At 45.5% G+C, this 19,669-nt stretch overlaps 1 protein-coding gene across 3 annotated transcripts in view; it reads left to right on the plus strand.

Annotated features, from left to right (window-relative positions):
- Positions 1 to 19,669, plus strand: part of DEUP1 (deuterosome assembly protein 1) — a 100,308-nt gene that overhangs the window by 26,782 nt on the left and 53,857 nt on the right. For all 3 annotated transcript variants that reach the window (XM_025182940.2, XM_075919299.1, XM_014571845.3), the window contains 4 exons: positions 1,783 to 1,995; positions 10,832 to 10,977; positions 12,632 to 12,737; positions 17,418 to 17,615. In XM_025182940.2, the coding sequence (XP_025038725.2) occupies positions 1,783 to 1,995; positions 10,832 to 10,977; positions 12,632 to 12,737; positions 17,418 to 17,615 (663 nt within the window). The remainder of the gene's footprint in view (positions 1 to 1,782; positions 1,996 to 10,831; positions 10,978 to 12,631; positions 12,738 to 17,417; positions 17,616 to 19,669) is intronic.

Genomic DNA, 19,669 nt, shown 5'->3' on the forward strand with positions numbered 1-19,669 from the left:
AAGTGGTTTGACACACTGTCCGGTCCCCTTGACCACCAAAGACTGTGAACATTGTCCTCTGTATTCTCCTAACTGGCGTTGGGAGTTCCTGGTTAGTTATTTGGTCAATCAGTTATTAGTTTTTAATCCACTTTAATCCCAGCACAAAAGGTAGATTTCTTGGAGCCTTGATAGCCTATCCAACTGTAAAAGCCTTCTTGCCTAAAGAGAGATTCTATGCCATCCTAGAGATAGGCTTCATTCTGTAAGTCCTGGGGAAAAGCCTTGCTGGGACCAGGATCTAGAGTGGACTGTTCGCTGTCAGGGCCTCCCTAAGAGAAGGGAATAGTTTACATTTCTTTGTGTTTATTTTGAACTTTGAGTTCAAAGGGGTGGAACTGTCATGTGACCTAACTGGAGGGTTAAATGACCTGAAAGGTATTGGAAGCTGGATACATCAGCTGAAGACCCTGAGAGAAACAGAGGCAGAGTCAGTGCTGCACCAATCAATTCTATAAGTGGGCATGCTGTTCAGGGCATATAAAAACAGGCATATAAATACTTTTGTTGATCTAGCACTTTGTGTAATATGGGGATAAAACCATGGATCAGTTTATCTCATCTTAGATCAATGTTGAGCCACCAAAAAATATGAAAACATACAAAATAGGTAGAGCCCTGCGTGAATATAAAATTGGTATCTGCACCTGTGTCTGCAAAAATGATTTCCAGATACCTGCATCCATATCAACGGATGCAGATACCTGAGGATATAAAACATATATCTGCAAATTTGCAGGGCTCTAAAAATAGAGCCTAAGATAATCCATAGCATGCCTTCTCACTATATCCATCAATGAAATATGCTACTTGTAGCTTTGAATACTTTTTAATGCAGCATTACTCCTTCCAGTGAGCTCTAGACCTGCTGTCTAATTTGAAAGAGCAGTCCTGCTGTCATTTTTCAGCTAATTTAGAACCATCTTTTGGATAATGACTGCTGCTTGTTAATATCACAGGAGTGGGGATCCACATGGGCAATTCTGGAAACAGTAAAAGTGGTTGCTGTAGTAACTGATTTTCCAAGGTGACTATGGATCCAATAAATATTGTCCACCTTCACCAACAATCAGTTCAAGGATTTCTTAATTAGTAAAAGGAACTACAAGATGGTTGGAGGCCAATCCTTTTATACCCTTGACTCAGATCCCTGTATAATAGTGTTTTCTAGCAGTTATCCCGTAGTCAAGTGGATCCATGTAAGCAATCATCTCAAAGAAGTACAGTTATTATGTAACTGTTTTGGTTTTTTTTTTAATATATGGATTGTGTGGTGTTAGCTTAAAATTCAAGGGCAAATTTCTGCCCTGAAATGCATTTACACAGCTCTTATCGAGGTCATTGTATTGGAGGATGAAATTTCCCTCCATTAACTATTTTTTATAGCTATGTGGGCCAAATATGTCATTACATTCATGTTCATGTTTACTCACATTATAGCATATATCTAGGAAAATAGGCACAAGAAGGGAAAACTTATTGAGAAATTCTGCAAACTTAAATTGTCAGAGTTTCTGCCACATTTTTCTATTGAGGACAAGGGATCTGAGGCCCAATAAGTAAAATATCCTTTGGAGAAACAGCAAGGAAATCATCAAGCGTGCACCAGCGTCTCTGTGGTGCTCTGTCCATATTCCATTGTAGTTAATGAAAAGACCACGACTGATTGTAATGGTAGAGAATTTAATCCAAGAGGATGAAATATAGTTCTTGAATTTTATTGAAGATTTCCTTGTTCTATAGAAACAGACACAGAATTATCAATTCCAAATCAGCAGTAAGAACCAGAAACAGGAAGCTGCAGCTACTTCCAGCCAATCCAGCACTGAGAGGGATGAGTACATTATTGAAAAACTAAAGTCAACTGTGAATGAAATAGCAACAAACAGGAATAAGTTACAAGAGGAAAATCTAAAACTCCAACAGGAACTAAAAGTGTACCAAAAACAATGCCAGGTAATGACTAGTAACAGTATTTCTTCTCTGTAGTTATTTGGAATAAAGCTAAAGGAGTAAATGTTGAAGCATTAATTATTTAGGAATACATTTTCAAAATTCCTTTGGAATGCTTTTGCGGATGACTTATGTAAAATACATCCTTTACCAAACCATAATGTGCTGACACATGTGCCGTCTTTCAAATGAAATGCAAGTTAAATGTTATTATATTATGGTCACTATTTCCTATATATATACTTTTACTATACCTTTTAATTTCTGTTTAACTAACCTCCTTATTTTTGCATAGTTCCCCTTTTTGAAATTACATGCCACAGTGTTGGGCTGCTGAGGTGTTCTTCCCACCACAGGAATGTTAAATGTTATTATATTATGGTCACTATTTCCAAGCGGTCCTGTTACAGTTACCTCTTGGACCAGATCCTGCACGCCACTCAGGACTAAATCAAGAATTTCCTTTCCCCTTGTGGGTTCCTGTACCAGCTGCTCCAAGAAGCAGTTGTTTAAGGTATCAAGAAATTTTGTGTCTGCATCTTGTCCTGAGGTGACATGTACCCAATCAATATGGGGATAGTTGAAATCCCCCACTATTACTGAGTTCTTTATTTTGATAGCCTCTCTAATCTCCCTTGGCATTTCATAGTCACTATGGGTATGTCTACACTACCCTCCTAGTTCGAACTAGGAGGGTAATGTAGGCATACCACACTTGCAAATGAAGCCCGGGATTTGAATTTCCCGGGCTTCATTTGCATAAGCGGGGAGCCCCAGGGTGCGACCAACTGCCCAGCCATCAGCAACACTTTGGCCACCAAACCCCTGGGGGAATCTTAGCAGGCGGGAGTTCCCATCATTCCCCATCCCCCTTGGTGCTGGGGCCTCTGTTGCTGCACTCTCGGCAGTGCTGGAGGCTGGCTATAGGGAGATATTAACTTCCCCCACCACTGCCACCGATCCCCAGCCCTCGGAGGAGACACCGCATCCTGGTGCCTGTTCCGCTGAGGCTTCTGACCCTGCTTCTACTCCTGTCCTCTGCCCCACTCCTGTTCCTTGTTCAGCCCCTCTCCCAACTGAATTTCCCACTCCTCTTTCTGCTCCCCCTCCTCCTTATCTTTTTCCTAATCCCCCATCCTTTCCTCCCCCTACTCCTCTTCCTCCTTTTCCTCCTTTCCCTGATCCCTTCCCTGACATCTTTTCCTCCCCTTATACTGTTACTGCCGCCCCTGGGGCTGCCACGTTCAGTTCAGAAGTTAAGCCCTGGGAGGCGGTTTTTGTTTCTCCCGCTCCCAGCACATCTGGGGCTGTTCTTCTTCTGCCACTACCCCTGCTGTCATCCCAGCAAGGACTTCAGAGTCTCTGCTTTCCCACATCAATCGGTCGCAGGGCACACGGAGGGGTCTGGCCCGAAGCCCCGACACTCGACACGCTGAGGGGCGAGATGCATGACTTCTTGGAGGACATTTGTGGCTCCAGGAACCAAGTGGCTCTCGCCCTTCAGCGCTGGTGGGATTTCCATCTCATTCTCCAGACCATAAGGGCCATTTTGGGGGGAGGGTAAAGGGACTGGGTGGCAGGAGGCTGTGGCCTACTGGTGGGCCTGCAGCTTCCATGATGCCTTGCTTATATTTGGGTACAGTCTCAGTTTTCTGCAGGGCCAAATGAGGACTGCCAGCACACCTGCCAGCGAGGATCTTCCCCAGCCCTCTCAATGCTGCCATTTGTCGTTGCCACTCTGAACACCGGGGCTGCAGGCTGGGTCTTTGTAGGTGTTAGGTACTCGCCTTCCTCCAGGAGAAGGGGTACTTTGTCATCTTCCTGTGGGAGACCTACACTGCTCTGGCCACGGAAGCTAGCTGGCAGCTGGAGTGGGGGGACAGGGTGTAGTTCAGCCACCTTTTGGCAAATCAAACCAGGGTGGCGACCCTATTCTCCCTGAACCTGCAGCCTGAGGTGCTGGAGACTGCCGAGGTTGTGCAGGGCTGCCTTCTGCATCTCAGGGTCCGGGTGGAGGGGCTGACATTAAATCTTATTAACATCTATGCCTCGATGTCCGGCTCAGAGAGGCTTCACTTCTACCAGCAGGCGTCTGCCTTCCTTGGCCCTTTGGATCGTCACGAATGCCTGGTCCTGGGCAGGGATTTCAACTGCACCCTCGAGGAATGAGACCACACGGGGACCAAGTGATGCCCAGCCGCCGCGGACATCCTCAGGGAGATAATAGACCAACACTCCCTGGTGGACGTCTGGTGTGACCTCCACCCGGGCGAGGATGCAGCGTTTACCTTTGTTCAGGTGGAGGGTCAACCGTCATTTCACTCCCGATTGAACTGCATTTCTCTCTCATGTCATCATCTCTTTTGAGCCCACTCCTCCAACATTTGTCCGGCTCTGTTCTCAGATCACCACTTGGTGGCTGTGACAGCCTCTCTCTCCTTGGAGAGGCCAGGGCCGACCTCCTGGCATTTCAACAATAGCTTGATGGAGAAAGTGGGCTCTGTAGCATCCTTCCAGGAGTTCTGGCTAGCCTGGTGCAGGTGGCAGTGTGCCTTTCCCTTGGTGCGGCGGTGGTGGGATGTAGGGAAGATGCGCATGTGGCTCTTCTGCCGCGACTACACCCGGGTGGCCAGCTGGCGGAGGGATGCAGTGATAGAGCAGCTGGAACGGGAGGTTTTAGAGCTAGAGAGGCGGCTGGCCACTGGCCTCAGAGATCCACCCCTCTACAGAACATACCGGGAGAAGTGGGAGGAACTCTGGGCCCTCAACAACCTTCGGGCCCGGGGTACCTTTGTTTGTTCTCGCATCCACCTCCTCAGGGAGATGGATCATGGCTCCCGCGTCTTCTACATCCTGGAAAAAAAGAAGGGAGCTAAAAAGCACATTGTCTGCTTTCTGGCAGAGGATGGCACCCCCCTCACGGATCTGGTGGAGATGCGTGAGAGGGCTTGTGCCTTCTATGCCTCCCTTTTCTTGCTGGATCTGACCGATGCCCGCAGAGTTCTCTGGAATGGACGGTCAGCACGGGCAACTGGAACCGGCTAGAGCTGCATCTCTCTCTGGCCAAGTTCTTGGAACCCCTCCATATCATGCCCACCAACAAGTCCCCGGACATGGACGGGCTGACCGTGGAGTTCTACCATGTGTTCTGGGATGTCCTCAGCCCAGACCTTGCCAGTGTCTGGGCTGAGTCCTTGGAGAGCGGGGTCCTCCCTTTATTGTGCAGGCGAACTGTGCTCACCTTGCTGCCCAAGAAGGAAGACCTCCGTGATCTGAGGAATTGGCATCCCATCTCGCTCCTCAGCATGGACTATAAAATCATCGCCAAAGCTATCTCCCTGAGACTGAAGTCTGTGCTGGCGGATGTGGTCCATCCAGGCCAGACCTACACTGTCCCAGGCCATACCATCTTCGACAACCTTTATTTGGTCCAGGATCTCCTAGAGCTAGGGGATAGGGTTGGTGTGTTATTCACACCAGGTACCTCCTGGGCACTCTGCAGACCTTCGGCTTTGGGCCCCACTTTGTGGGGTTTTTCCAGGTGCTGTACGCTTCCTCAGAGTGTATGGTCAAGCTCAGCTGGACCCTGACTGCACCTGTCAGTTTCGGGCGGGAAGTACGTCAAGGCTGCCTGCTGTCGGGCCAGTTGTATACTCTGGCCATTGAGCCCTTCCTCCATCTCCCTCTCAAGAGGTTGACGGTGTTAGTGCTCTGTGAGCCGGAGTTGCAGCTGGTCCCATCAGCGTACGCCGATGACATGCTTCTCATGGTCCAGGACCCGGATGACCTGGTGCAGGTGGAGGCCTGCCAAACTGTCTACTTGGTGGCCTCCTCAACCCAGGTCAACTGGGTAAAAAGCTCTGGCCTGGTGGTAGGGCCGGGTGGTAGGCGAGCTCCTTCCCAACCGTGCTTCAGGCCATTAGGTGGAGCACGGGTCCACTGCTCTATCTTGGCATTTTTCTCTCTGCCACGCATACCTCTCCACTGGAAAACTGGCAAGGTTTAGAGTCCAGGGTGGCTGAGCGGTTGTGGAGATGTACGCGACTGCTCCAGTGCCTTTCCCTGCGTGGGAGGGCACTGGTGCTTAACCAACTGGTCCTGTCCATGCTCTGGCACCGTCTCAGCACCCTGGTCCCAATCCTGGGTTTTCTGGATCAGATCCAGCAGCTGATGCTGTGGCTCTTCTAGCCAGGACTGCATTTGGTCTCTGCAGGGGTTCTCCATCTTCCCCTTGAGGAGGGAGGGCAGGGTCTGACGTGTTTGTGCACACAGGTCCATGTCCTCCGCCTCCAGGCCCTGCAGAGGCTCCTATATGATTCAGGTAGTCTGGTGTCGAGCATGCTGGCGCACACTTTCCTTCACTGTTTCTGAGGGTTCCGATATGATCGGCAGCTCCTTTGAGAGGTCTTCCGCAAGACCTCTTCGAGCTGCTGGCCTTCTACCGGGACCTCCTCTGGGCCTGGAAGCTACTTGCAGTGACCGGGTCCTTAGGAGCCACCGTGGGGGTAGACCTCCTCACAGAGCCCCTGCTACACAATCCCCATCTATGTGTGCAGGTGGCAGAGTCCCCCTCAGTGTGCCAAAGACTGGTCCTGGTAGAAGTCACAAGGATCAGAGACCTCCTGGACTATGACTAGGGAGACTGGGCGGATCCTCGGGCTCTTGCCCAGTGCATGGGACTCTCCACCCTATGTACTCTGCGGCACATACTTCAGGAGGTGAAGGACGCTTTGCTGCCTACTGCTCAAGTTTATCTTAACAAGGTCCTGTGAGAGGGTGCACCCCGCCCACCCTTCACCCCTGGCATGCCTGATCTATCCATCAGCCCCAAGGTTCACATACCTTCCCGACCACCTCTCCCTTGTCTCCCGAACTGGCTGCATACATTGTAGCTGCTCCCCTTCTGAACCATGCCAAAGAGCCATCTGTACACGCTCATGCTTCACACATTCCATTTCCCCACCCTTGTGTCACACCCAGATACCAAGCGGCGGGACCACCTACCACCAGTAGAGGGTGAGGAGCCCCAGTGGGCCAGTCTCTATTCCACCTTGATTCCACGGCCCACCAGGGACATTAGCTGGAGAATCCTGCACAGAGCTGTGAGCACGAGCATGTACTTGGTGCAGTTCACCCCCATTCCTGACACTTGTCCTTTCAGTGACGAGAGGGAGACCCTGGTGCACGTCTACAAGTGCACCAGGTTACAGCCCCGCTTTCAGCTCCTCCAGAACCTCTTGTGGAGGCTCTGGCTGCACTTCTCCCCTCACCTACTAATCTATGCACACCCCATCCGTGGCCCCACAAATTTGCGGACCTCCTGATCAACCTCCTCCTAGCTATCGCCAAGCTATTTATAAGATCAGGGAGCAGAGATTGGCCGAGGGAGGGGCCTGCGACTGTGGGGCCTATTTCCGTTCTTGCATCCGCTCATGCATCCGGGCAGAGTTCCACTTGGCGGCATCCACTGGCTCTCTCTCAAGACCTTCAAGGGGCAATGGATGCTGTCCGGGGTTCTCTGCTCGGTGTCCCCATCCGATTCCCTAGTTTTAGCCCTTTGACCCTCACACCCGTCCCTGTTTTATCTTTATTTTTCCTAAGTAATTACTTGGTTTTCTAGGCTCAGTGGACCCTCCCCATAGGCTGGGGGGAGCTCCTTTAGGTGTGGACAGGCTAATGCCTGCCCACCTCCTGGACTCCAATAGGCACACCTTCTATACCAGTGTTTCTTAAACTTTTTGAGACCACAGTACACCAAACAATAATATTTTTTGATGTGGAACACCTATGAAAATTTTCTTAACAAAAACAAAAATTGTCGTCAGACAAAAAAAGACAAAAACAAAGAAGTAACAAAAACAAAGAAGAGGTCGCGGCACACCTGCGAGTTGTTCACAGTACACCAGTGTTCCACAGAACATAGTTTAAGAAACACTGTTCTATACATTCAGTATTTCAGTTGGGTATGTCTAGACTACATGCCTCTGCCGACAGAGGCATGTAAACTAGGCTACCCAACATAGTCAGAGAAGCCGGGATTTAAATATCCCCAGCTTCATTAAAATAAACATGGCCGCCATGCTGTGCCGGTTCAGCTGATCATCGGCATAGCACATGAGTCAAGATGCAGATCGGTCAACAGGGGACGCCTTTGTCGACCACTCCCTTATGCCTTATGAAACAAGGTTTACAGGAGCGGTCGACAAAGGCTTCCCTGTCGACCAATCCGCGTCTTGACTCGCACACTGTGCCGATGATCAGATGAGCCAGTAGAGCGCGGCAGCCATATTTATTTTAATGAAGCTGAGGATATTTAAATCCTGGCTTCTTTGACTATGTCGGGTAGCCTAGTTTACATGCCTCTGTCGGCAGAGGCATATAGTCTAGACATACCCATTGTGTGTTTTATCACACCAAGTCTCTGATACTAATTATGTCATAGTTGTGTTTATTTACTAGCACTTAAAGTTCTTCTTGCTTATTCCCCATACTTCTTGCATGTGTATATAGGCATCTAAGAAACTGATTTGATTTTGCCCCCCTAGTTTGAAATAGCTTATATTGTCATTTGGCGGTGTCCACACAATGCCAATTTTTTTAAATAAAGCACTATTCCAAAATGTCCCTTACTCCTCATAGAAACAGGGACATCGGAATAGCAAGCCTGATTTAATGGGCTTGCTGTGAAGATGCGTGTTAGCTATTTCAGGATACTCCGGTATCCTGAAATAGTGTAGCAGTATAGATGTACTCTTATAGTTGAGTAACATTTCTAGAGACAGGGGGTACGTCTACACTACAACGTTAATTCGAACTAAGCTAATTCGAACTAACGCGTCTAGAACTAAAAACTAGTTCGAATTAGCGTTTTGCTAATTCGAACTAGCAAGTCCACATGGAGTGGACTCTGAACAGGGCTTAAGGATGGCCGGAAGCAGTGCCGGCAGGGCATCAGAGGAGGACTTAGAGCGTGGAGATGCTGTCTCAGGCTAGCCGAGGGCTGCGCTTAAAGGGTCCTGACCCCCACCCCGGACAGACAGTTCTAAGGGGTGCCCCGCTTGCAAAGAAGTTCTGGCTTGGAGTGCCCGGAGTACCCACACTGGGCACATCACACCACTCGGCCATCAGCCCGGCTGCACTTGCCGCAGGCTGCCATCTGTGGAGAGAGAGTAATCGGGGGGCTGCAGGAGAGCTTCCATCCCCAGAAGCCCGCAGAGTCAGCCAAGTCCTCCCCATCGGGTGCTCGTACCCCATTCCTCCCTCACCTCCTTCCACTTATCCTTCCCTAGCCCCCCTTCTTATTGATGTACAAAATAAAGATAACGTTTCTTCCAACATTGACTCTGTCTTTATTGAACAAAACTGGGGGAGACTGGGAAAAGGAGGTGGGAGAGGGGAAGAGAAAGGCTGGGAGAGGGGAGGGCAACTAACATGATCAGGGGTTGGGAACAGGTCCCAGATGAAGAAAGACTACAGAAACTGGGACTGTTCAACTTAGAAAAGAGGAGACGGAGGGGGGACAGGATAGAGGTCTCTAAAAGCAGGGGTTGGGTGAAGAGGGTGCATTCATAAAAGTTCTTCCTGAGTTCCCATAAAGAAGGACTAGAGGACACCAAAGGAAAGGAATGGGTAGCAGGCTTCAAACTAGTAAGAGACAGTTGTTCTTGAGAAAGCAAATAGTTAACCTGCGGAACTCCTTGCTGCAGGAGGCTGTGAAGGCTACAACTAGAACAGAGTTTAAAGGGAAGTGAGATCAAGTCATGGAGATTGGGTCCATGGTGTGGTATTAGCCAGGGGGTAGGAGTGGTGTCCCTGCCCAAAGTTTGTGGAAGGCTGGAGAGGGATGGCACGAGACCAATGACTTGGTCACTGTTGTCGGTCCATCCCCTCCAGGGTCCCTAGGGTTGGCCGCTGTTGGCAGACAGGCTACTGGGCTAGATGGACCTTTGGTCTGACCCAGGACGGCCATTGTAAGCTCAGGGCTCAGGGTCGGGAGTCTCAGTGGACCCCCTTGATTTTCATGCACACCTGCTCCTGGGTGGCCAGCCTGGCAGCTCTCCTGCCCTAGACGGCCACTTTCCTGTGCCTAGTGCGGAGATCGTGGACGAGGTCCACGATGTCCGCACTAGCCCAGGAAGGTGCCCGCCTCTTGCGGTCCAGGGCAAGCTCCCGGGAGCCGCCAGCCTGGTCCCGGGAAGAGGGGGAGGGCTGGGGGACATCGGATGGGTGGCTCTGTGCCGTGCCAGGTGCAGGGTCTGCTGGCTGGGTGCTGGCAGGCTTGCACCTGGCACGGGTACCGTAGCCAGCCCGTGCCCCTTTAAAGGGTCCGGGGCCGGGAAGGGGGCATAGAGTTTCCCTGGTGTTGGCCAGAGTGGCCACCAGGGAAACCTGGGGAGGGCTAGCCTCCCACTAGTTCGAATTAAGGGGCTACACACCCCTTAATTCGAACTAGCTAGTTCGAACTAGGCTTAAACCTCGTAAAATGAGGTTTACCCTAGTTCGAACTAAGCGCTCCGCTAGTTCGATTCAAATTCAAACTAGCGGAGCGCTAGTGTAGCGCCTATTAAAGTTAGTTCGAACTAACGTCCGTTAGTTCAAACTAACTTTGTAGTGTAGACATACCCTGGGAGAGACTAACTATAGAAAACCTTACAAAAGCAATACCTTTTCCAAAGTAGCAACTGGCCTCAGAATAAAAGCATTTTTTACAATACAAATTGCCTCTTAAATTCATATTAAATATGTAAAATAAAGGATATGACAATATATATGCTACAAAACCATGGAATTTAAGGCACTATTGAGTCATTTTATTTAATTAATTTATTCATTTATTTAGAGCATGGAGGCAGAACTTTCAGGGATGAAAAATGAACTGCAGTCACATAATGCCCTCTGGAGAGGGATGGAAGTTGAATTCCAGCAGCTGCGTAAAGAATTCTTGAAAACTGCAGAATGTAAAAGCATCCAAGAAAATCAAATGAAGTATGTATTTGAAAGACATCGTTTACATTGTAAAAAAATTGCAAGCTGAATAACTTTTCTCTTTCTTTTGGTTTATATTGTTTGTTTTTAATAGATAATATAGTTTAGAAAAATCAAATTCATGTTTGAATTAATATTTTAGTAATTTTATATTATAAGATTATAATCATTAGATACACATTCTATGAAACAGTTTTCATGAAGCCCAATTCTTTTAAAATATTTTATTTTATTTGACTTTACGTGCTTATTTGATAAAAAGAATGCCTTTCCTTTGGTCTAGGTATTCTAACACATTTTAAAAATACACTGGTTAAAAAACAAGCCTCTAACACAGTGTTTATTAAACTTTTTAAACCAAGGAACACCAAACAATAAATTTTTTTTGAGGAACACCAGGGATTTTTTGTTGAGCAAAAAAAAAAGAGGAGGGGGTGGGGAAAAGTTAATGACCAAAACTAAAAAGGGTCGGGGGGGAAAGTTATTGAGGAAAAAAAAAAGTCGCCTGCCCCTTTAAGGGCAGCCATTTTGAACTCTGTTCTCCATGGCACACCTCCGCTCTAACACCACTACACCCCATGACAACAAGTTGTATAATTTTTACAGTTACGTTGGTAAAATGTGTTTTGCTGTAGCCATGTGATGTTATATGGCATAAGGTTTCACAAGTGATCTCAGGATTCTTAATGTAGACAGATGATCCATAGATCAATCAAATTCCACCTTGGTTTAGGTTACCAAAGCTCCTACCTTTTCCATAAGAATGAATCATAGAATCATAGAATACTAGGACTGGAAGGGACCTCGAGAGGTCATCAAGTCCAGTCCCCTGCGCTCATGGCAGGACCAAATACTGTCTAGACCATCCCTGATATTATCTAACCTACTCTTAAATATCTCCAGAGATGAACCTCCCTAGGCAACTTATTCCAGTGTTTCACCACCCTGACAGTTAGGAACTTTTTCCTAATGTCCAACCTAAACCTCCCTTGCTGCAGTGTAAGCCCATTGCTTCTTGTTCTATCCTCAGAGGCCAAGATGAACAAGTTTTCTCCCTTCTCCTTATGACACCCTTTAGATACCTGAAAACTGCTATCATGTCCCCTCTCAATCTTCTCTTTTCTAAACTAAACAAACTCAATTCTTTCAGCCTTCTTTCATAGGTCATGTTCTCTAGACCTTTAATCATTCTTGTTGCTCTTCTCTGGACCCTCGCCCATTTCTCCACATCTTTCTTGAAATGCGTTGCCCAGTACTGGACACAATACTCCAACTGAGGCCTAACCAGCGGAAGAATGACTTCTCATGTCTTTCTCACAACACACCTGTTAATGCATCCCAGAATCATGTTTGCTTTTTTTGCAACAGCATCACACTGCTGACTCATATTCAGCTTGTGGCCACTATAACCCCTAGATCCCTTTCTGCCGTACTCCTTCCTAGACAGTCGTTTCCCATTCTGTATGTGTGAAGCTGATTGTTCCTTCCTAAGTGGAATGGTGAGGCAAAATTCCCTGACTGAATGGTGAGGTGAAAATTCTATAAACTGTGGCTCACGGCATTCTCTGCCCAATTCATGTTTGTTTTTTACTCATGCAGGGAACAATTTGATCCTCAGAAATTATTATTATTATTAATAATTTTTTACTTAAAGGCTTCAATCAGCATATGCACAATGTGTTGAGGAACTCGAAAATAAAAATGCTGAACTATTAAAGTTGGAACAACACCAGGAAAGTCAGCAAAAAGAGCTAAACAAGGTATTTCACATTTATAAATATTTTGAAATCTTAATTGTAATAGAGATTTTTTTTTAAAGAAAAAGGAATTAAGGCAAAACGTGACCTTACTTACAGAACTGCAAAAACGCACATAAGAGAGTAGCTGCATTTTTACATGTTGGAAGGAGGCTTATCTGTATACTGTGTTCCCAGAAAGAATAGGATAGTTGTACACTCAATACTAAAGTGAACTGGGCAAACAGAATTGGGTGAAACATGCAACTAGAGGCCGAGGGGCATAGTCATGAAAATACCTCCCCCCCTTGACACACACACACACACACACACACACAAGACATAACCTGTGATGGATGAACAACTGGAACAGGTTATCCTGGGCACCTTGGAATATAATGCATGGCTCAGTGCGGAAGTTCTTCGGGTTACCTGTGTGCCATACTGCTCATATAGGCCCCTGGTGAAGGCAATATAGCAGTGGAATGAGGTGACCTATAACTTGGTATCAAATATGGCCATGTTATTTTTGGTGTGTAGGTTCTGCCCAGCTCTTTCTCCACACACAAACCTTATACTATTGACCAGGCATGTGAACAGCATCATGTGCAACTGGGAGAAGCCTAAAAGGTTGCTGAAGCAGATTTAACTTTGTCATGAGGTCATGGCCTGTCCCTTAAATGGTTATATCTAAATTTAATTGCTTTCAAATGTTTATGTGTCAATTGATGTTAATGCCTGTGATTAACACAGGGAAAGATTAACACAATTTTATAAACATGTTAATAGCAAGCGTTTACGCTGCACTGCCCCTTTTAAGCACCGCTCCGGTGCTTCAATGGGGCAGCGCATTAGAAAGCTGGCATCAGCTAGAGTCCCCAGCTGACCCTGGGCTCCATGCAGAACTTCCCCTTTTAAGTGCCGGTCCAACGCTTCAAAGGGGCAGTGTAATGTGGAGCCAGGGATCAGCTGGAGTGCCCAGCTCCGTGTTACACTGCCCTTTTGAAGTGCCAGTCTGGAGCTTCAAAGGGGCAGTGCATTAGGAGCTGGGGATCAGCTGATCCCACGCTTCTACAGTGTTGCCCCTTTGAAACGCTGCCACAGCATTTCAAAGGGGGCAGTTTACATGTTGAATTGTGTGATTAAATTTTTTTTAATTGCTTGACAGCCCTAGTTTATATCTCCTATATATTTGAGATGCAGTATATATTTGTCTCTTTGTCTATCTGTTTCTCTGTTCAAGGATTATTCCTAAATGGTAAAAGGTAGGACCACCAAATTCAGTGTACAGCTTCTTCTAATCATTACTTAAAGCAACATAAGGGTTTGGTTGTGCCAGAAAAATGGGATGTGCCCAGAATGGGATTGCTTCTCATAAAATCATATAGAAAGGAAACAGAATCACTAGGCAGGCAGAATCATCCTCCTGTCTCCCCCTTCCCCTGCTGACCAGCATTGCCACAACCCCAAGCCTCCTACCCTCCAGACACCCTTTAATGAGGGTGGAGAGACTGAAGCTGTTTCTCCTCAAGTTGGTACAGGGAGTCCCACTGGCTGTTCCCCTTTGTCAGGGAGCGAGGGGAAAGTGCACAGTTTGCTGCATTCTTCACTCTGGTTGGGCTGTGCACTTTGTTCTTGCTCCCTGACAGGGACAGGAAGGGGAAGAGCAAACAACCTTAGCACAAATCTCAGGGGGAGGGGGCTTTACCCCCCTCCTACCTCCTATACACACACTTACTCACTTGCCCTAAGCTTCTCACTCCCAACCCTGACTCCTACATCCTCCACCCGCCTGCTCTGAGCCCTTTCTCATCCCCCAACTCTGACTCCTGCACCCAACACACCCCGGCTGTGTCTACATTGGCCAGTATAGCTGCTCTCTTGCTCAAATACTTTAAAGCAAGAACTCTTGCTTTAAAAGTATTTGAGCAAGAGAGCGTCAGTCTAGACGCAGCCCCTCCCCCCAGTTCTCTGCCCTGAGTCACTCGCCTTCCAACATACACTTCTACCCCCCCACACACACATACACATCATCCACATGCCCTGCCCTCCAACCCTTACTCTGGCATCCCCATGCACCCTGCCCTAAACCCCTACTCATCCCCCCAACCCTGACTTCTGCACCCCTTATACCTCTTGAACCTTTCCTCACCCCCAACCTTGACCTCTGCACCTCACCCCCCAATCCTGTGCCCTGAGCTCTTTCTCACCTTCTCTCCCTGAATCCTGCATGCCCCCCCGACACCAATCCCCTAGCCTGAGTTTCTCTTCACCCCCATTTCTTACTCTGGTACCCCCACACACCATACCCTGAACCTCCTCTCATCCCCCAACCCTGACTTCTGCATCCCCTACCTTCAGCCCCCTGCCCTGAGCCCCTCCTCATTCCTAAACCTGACTCCTGCACACCCCCAGCCTCCTGTTCTGCGCCCATCTTCACCCCCCGAACCTTACTCCTACATCACCCACACCACCATCCTCCTTATCTCCAAGCCCCTGCCCTGACTTCTGCATCCCCCACAACCCTCTCTCACCCTCATGCCTGACTAACACTCTCCAGTCCCCTGCCTTGAGCCCCCTTCACTCCATCTCATGCTTAAATTTCGTACAGGTACTGTTTTATCACAACTGTCCCCACTCCCCAAAAAACCTCCATCCCAGTGTAAGGAATGAAAACTATTTTCACTCTTGAACTGAAACAATATGAGCCAGAAAAAGAAGATGAATGTGGAATAGGATTGCTTCTCAGTAAACCTTACAGAAAAGAGATAAAAGAGAAATTTGGAATAGCGCTCTGTTTTGGCACTGCTAAATGAATGCTTATGGACTGAAAACTGCTCATAAATGATAACTAGGACCACCAAATTTGGTACACAGCTTCCTCTTATCATTAATTAAAGCAATGTAAGGGTTTGGTTGTGCAAGGCAAACAGGATGGCTGTGTCTAGACTGCATCCCTTTTCCGTAAAAGGGATGCAAATTAGACACATCGCAATTGCAAATGAAGCAGGGATTTAAATCCCCCCCGCTTCATTTGCATAAACATGGCTGCCGCTTTTTTCCGGCTTGGAGCTTTACCGGAAAAAAGCGCCAGTCTAGACAGGGATCTTTTGGAAAATAAACCCTTTTCCGAAAGATCCCTTATTCCTTTTTTTAAGAGGACTAAGGGATCTTTCGGAAAAGGCTTTATTTTCCGAAAGATCCCTGTCTAGACTGGTGCTTTTTTCCGGCAAAGCCCCAAACCGGAAAAAAGCGGCAGCCATGTTTATGCAAATGAAGCGGGGGGATTTAAATCCCCGCTTCATTTGCAATTGCGATGTGTCTAATTTGCATCCCTTTTACGGACAAGGGATGCAGTCTAGACACAGACGATATGTCTGGAATAGGATTGCTTTTCTTAAAACCCAACAGAAAAGAGACACACTCACCAAATCAAGTACAGTCTTCAAAACTGACATAACTGAGCAAATGACTGAACCACAATAAACCAGAAAAATAGGATGGACCCAAAATAGGATTGCTTCTCAGTTAACCTCACAGAAAAGAGATAAAAACGAAATTTGGAATAGTGCCCTATTTTGGCTCAGATACATGCTTTAAGTTTGAAAACTATAAGAAAATGTTATTGCAAATCACATTAACTATAGCCCTTTGTTAAAATATAGCAAACTATAAGAGTTTGTAGTGCTGAAGTAAAACAAATACACTTGATGGAATTCCCATTTTTTAAAAATGACTAAAAATGTATTGGAAAATGTTAATAATCCCTTTTTTAAAGAAATCTGAAATAAAAAATAACTTCATAAAAATAATACTGTGTTTTTGAAAAATACTATCATGTATATTTTCCTTTTATTTAAAAAAAACCCCTCTTACCTGAGTTAAAGACTCAACCAATGCCAGGTTAATCTGCTAGTTTCTAATAAAATGAAAATATCATTAGCTGTCCACCATGTGCATTTTTATGGGAAACTTATTAAAATAAATTCAGACATAGTTTGGCTGGCTTTTGTTCTTGCTTTTAAGTAATATGATGATCTCTGGTGCTACATTATTTGTTACTGGCATTGTGAGACTTCTGGAGTACCAGAGAAAGGAAGATTTTGCAGAAAATATGCCCTTAAATGTTATGTATTATAGCAGCAGTTACTGTCATAAAGTGATTTAATGGCATATTTTGTATTCTGTAATACTTAGTACTAATAAAGCTTTGTTCCATAATGCTGTATACGCTCTTTAATGAGAAACAGTCACAAACAAAGAGCTTCTGTGAATTCATTTTAAGTGAAATGAATGCTTTTAAGACAGCCTAAACTAATTTAGAGGTAAGGTAAATACATCTTAGTAAATAACACCTTTCAATAGATATATTTCGTCTTGTTATAATTATTAAAATTAATAATTACAAAACTTGTTCTTATTGTTGGTTTGTTGTTGTGAATCTAAATATTATTACCTCCTTTGACACCAGTTAAATAGAAAATTAACTAAAGAATAATAATTTGTGAAAAATACTAAATAAAGAAAAAAGCTAATTGTGTTGAATCATAAAGACATTTTATTTTAAAATTGCATTAAAATTACTAATATGGTTAGAAGGTTTGGTAGGATGGAACAGGGGAGAGAAAAGCCACTAGTAGGTGATAAGTGATGTGATCTAATATACTTCATAAACATTGTCTTTTTGGAACACATTTGCTATAGATAAGGGATCATCTTTATCACGAGGAGCAGTCCCATAGCTCTGAGCAGGAAAGAATGAGGACAGAAATCTCTGACCTGACAGAAGAGCTTCATCAGAAGGAGATCACTATAGCAACTATCATGGAGAAAGCTACTCTTCTGGAAAGAAAGTTAAAAATGGAGTTGGAGATAAAAGAAAAATTGTTAGCAAAACAACAGGTATGCAAGCAAAAAAAATGAATAAAAAAGAAATAAAAGACAAGCTCATTCTCTAGATCAATACTGATAATGACATACATTCTCTGATTAAAAATAAAAAAGGATTGCATCTTGTGCTTTTGTTTGTAATCAGCTTGCTATTATATTTAATGAAATAATAATACCATTTATTTTGCCTTTAGTTTTGTATCAGAACAATAAAGAACCAGTAAATGTAAATTGTGCAACATCCAACTTTAACGTACAGTCCATTCTGATCATCAGTACTGTAGTTTCATTTAAGCATATAAAAATTCAAGGTTATTTTTACAGTAATTCCTCAGTTCATGTTGTAGTTATGTTCTTGAAAAAATTTCCTTTAAGCGTATTAATGTTAAGCAAATGCAATTTCCCAAAAGAATTCATGTAAATAATGTTAAATTGAAGAGAATTTTTTTCACCAGACAAAAGACATTAAAAATTATACTGTGTGTATACAGAGCAGAAACACAGTTTACCAAAACCCTTGACATGTATATGCAAGGCTTGACAAGCGGCAGTGAGCCTTGCTCGCCAGCCACACGGTTTGGCACACTGTGCATTCACAGACTGTGCTGCTCATGCGCTGATCACACTGCGGCACCGTGCCAGCTTAAAATCTACTTGCCCCGGGTGAGTAGATTGACTAATTTGTCGAGCCCTGTGTATATGTATATGTATATGTGTATAAAACAACTTCTAATCAGAGGATTGGTGTTTATTTCAAGTGGGATATTTCCTAGGGCATGCCTTTCTACATGGTTGCTGACTTGCTAAAGTGCTGTGGGTACTCAAACCCCCAGCTCTGCCCCAGGCCTGCTCCCACTCCTCCACTCCAGAGTATCCTAGTACCTCCCCTCTTCTTAGCTGACTGAATGTGATAAAACAGCTGATTGCTGTGGGTAGGAGGAGCTGAAAGATAAAAGAGAAGCTGCATGCTTCCCTCCTGCAGCAGTCAGGGAAGGCAGGGGAGAGTAACAAGGATGAGGCTTTCAGACATCCCTCCTTTCCATGCCTCCCATCTGCAGAAATCAGCTCTTTTAGGGCATTCTGGAGAGGGAGGAGGAGGAGGCTGTGTGCCACTTCCTCCCTCTCTTCCCCCAGAGTTTCCTGAACACTTGCCAAACAGTTGATTGCTGTGGGTGAGGAGATGATGAGACCACTGGCCCACCCTGGTTTCAAGCCTCCACATGCTAACAGGAGGCCAAGCAATGTTATAAGCAAACGTTGTGAAGCTTTAAACAAATATGTTCTCTAAGGGTATGTCTACACAACAGAGGAAGATTGAAGCTGCCGCTGTCAATCTTCCAGGGTTCGAAGTAGCGGGTCTAGCGAAGATTCGAAGTGAGAGGGGCATTCCGGTCAGTGCTGGTATCCCTGCTTTCACAATGAGTAGGGGAATTTGAAGGAAGAATGCTGTTCTTTGGACTTCCTGCAGTGTAGACATCACCAAAAGCCAAGTTAAACTACTTTGACTTCAACTATGCAATTAACGTAGCTGAAGTTCCATATTTTAGTTTGACTTTGTCCCATAGTGTAAACATATTCAAATAGACCAGGGATGTATCAATGAAACAGCATTAACCAGGACAATGTTAAGTGAGGAGTTATCTTATTATACCTATTACATAATTAAAATTATTCATTATATCTAGAAACTTTATCTAATTTTGACAGCTTCTTTTAACCTTTTATGAAACTGCTTGGAGAAGTCAAGAAGTCAGTCAGTTGTAAAGATGGATTGTTAATCTTGCAGAATTGTAAATAATTGTAAACTTCAGTTTTAAAAACAAAAAAGCTCCATCCCTTCCTTATATATTTGAAAATGTCTGGAGAGCAGAAACAGAATTTACCAAAACCCTTGAAATTTAGAGATGCTCCTTTCTGTATACAGGCAGTCCCCGGGTTACGTACAAGATAGGGACTGTAGGTTTGTTCTTAAATTGAATCTGTATGTAAGTCGGAACTGGCGTCAGCCGCTGCTGAAACTGATCAGTTTCAACCGCGGCTGAATCTGGACGCCAGTTCTGACTTAC

This window comes from Pelodiscus sinensis, chromosome 1, assembly GCF_049634645.1.
Source record: "Pelodiscus sinensis isolate JC-2024 chromosome 1, ASM4963464v1, whole genome shotgun sequence".
NCBI lineage: Eukaryota > Metazoa > Chordata > Testudines > Trionychidae > Pelodiscus > Pelodiscus sinensis.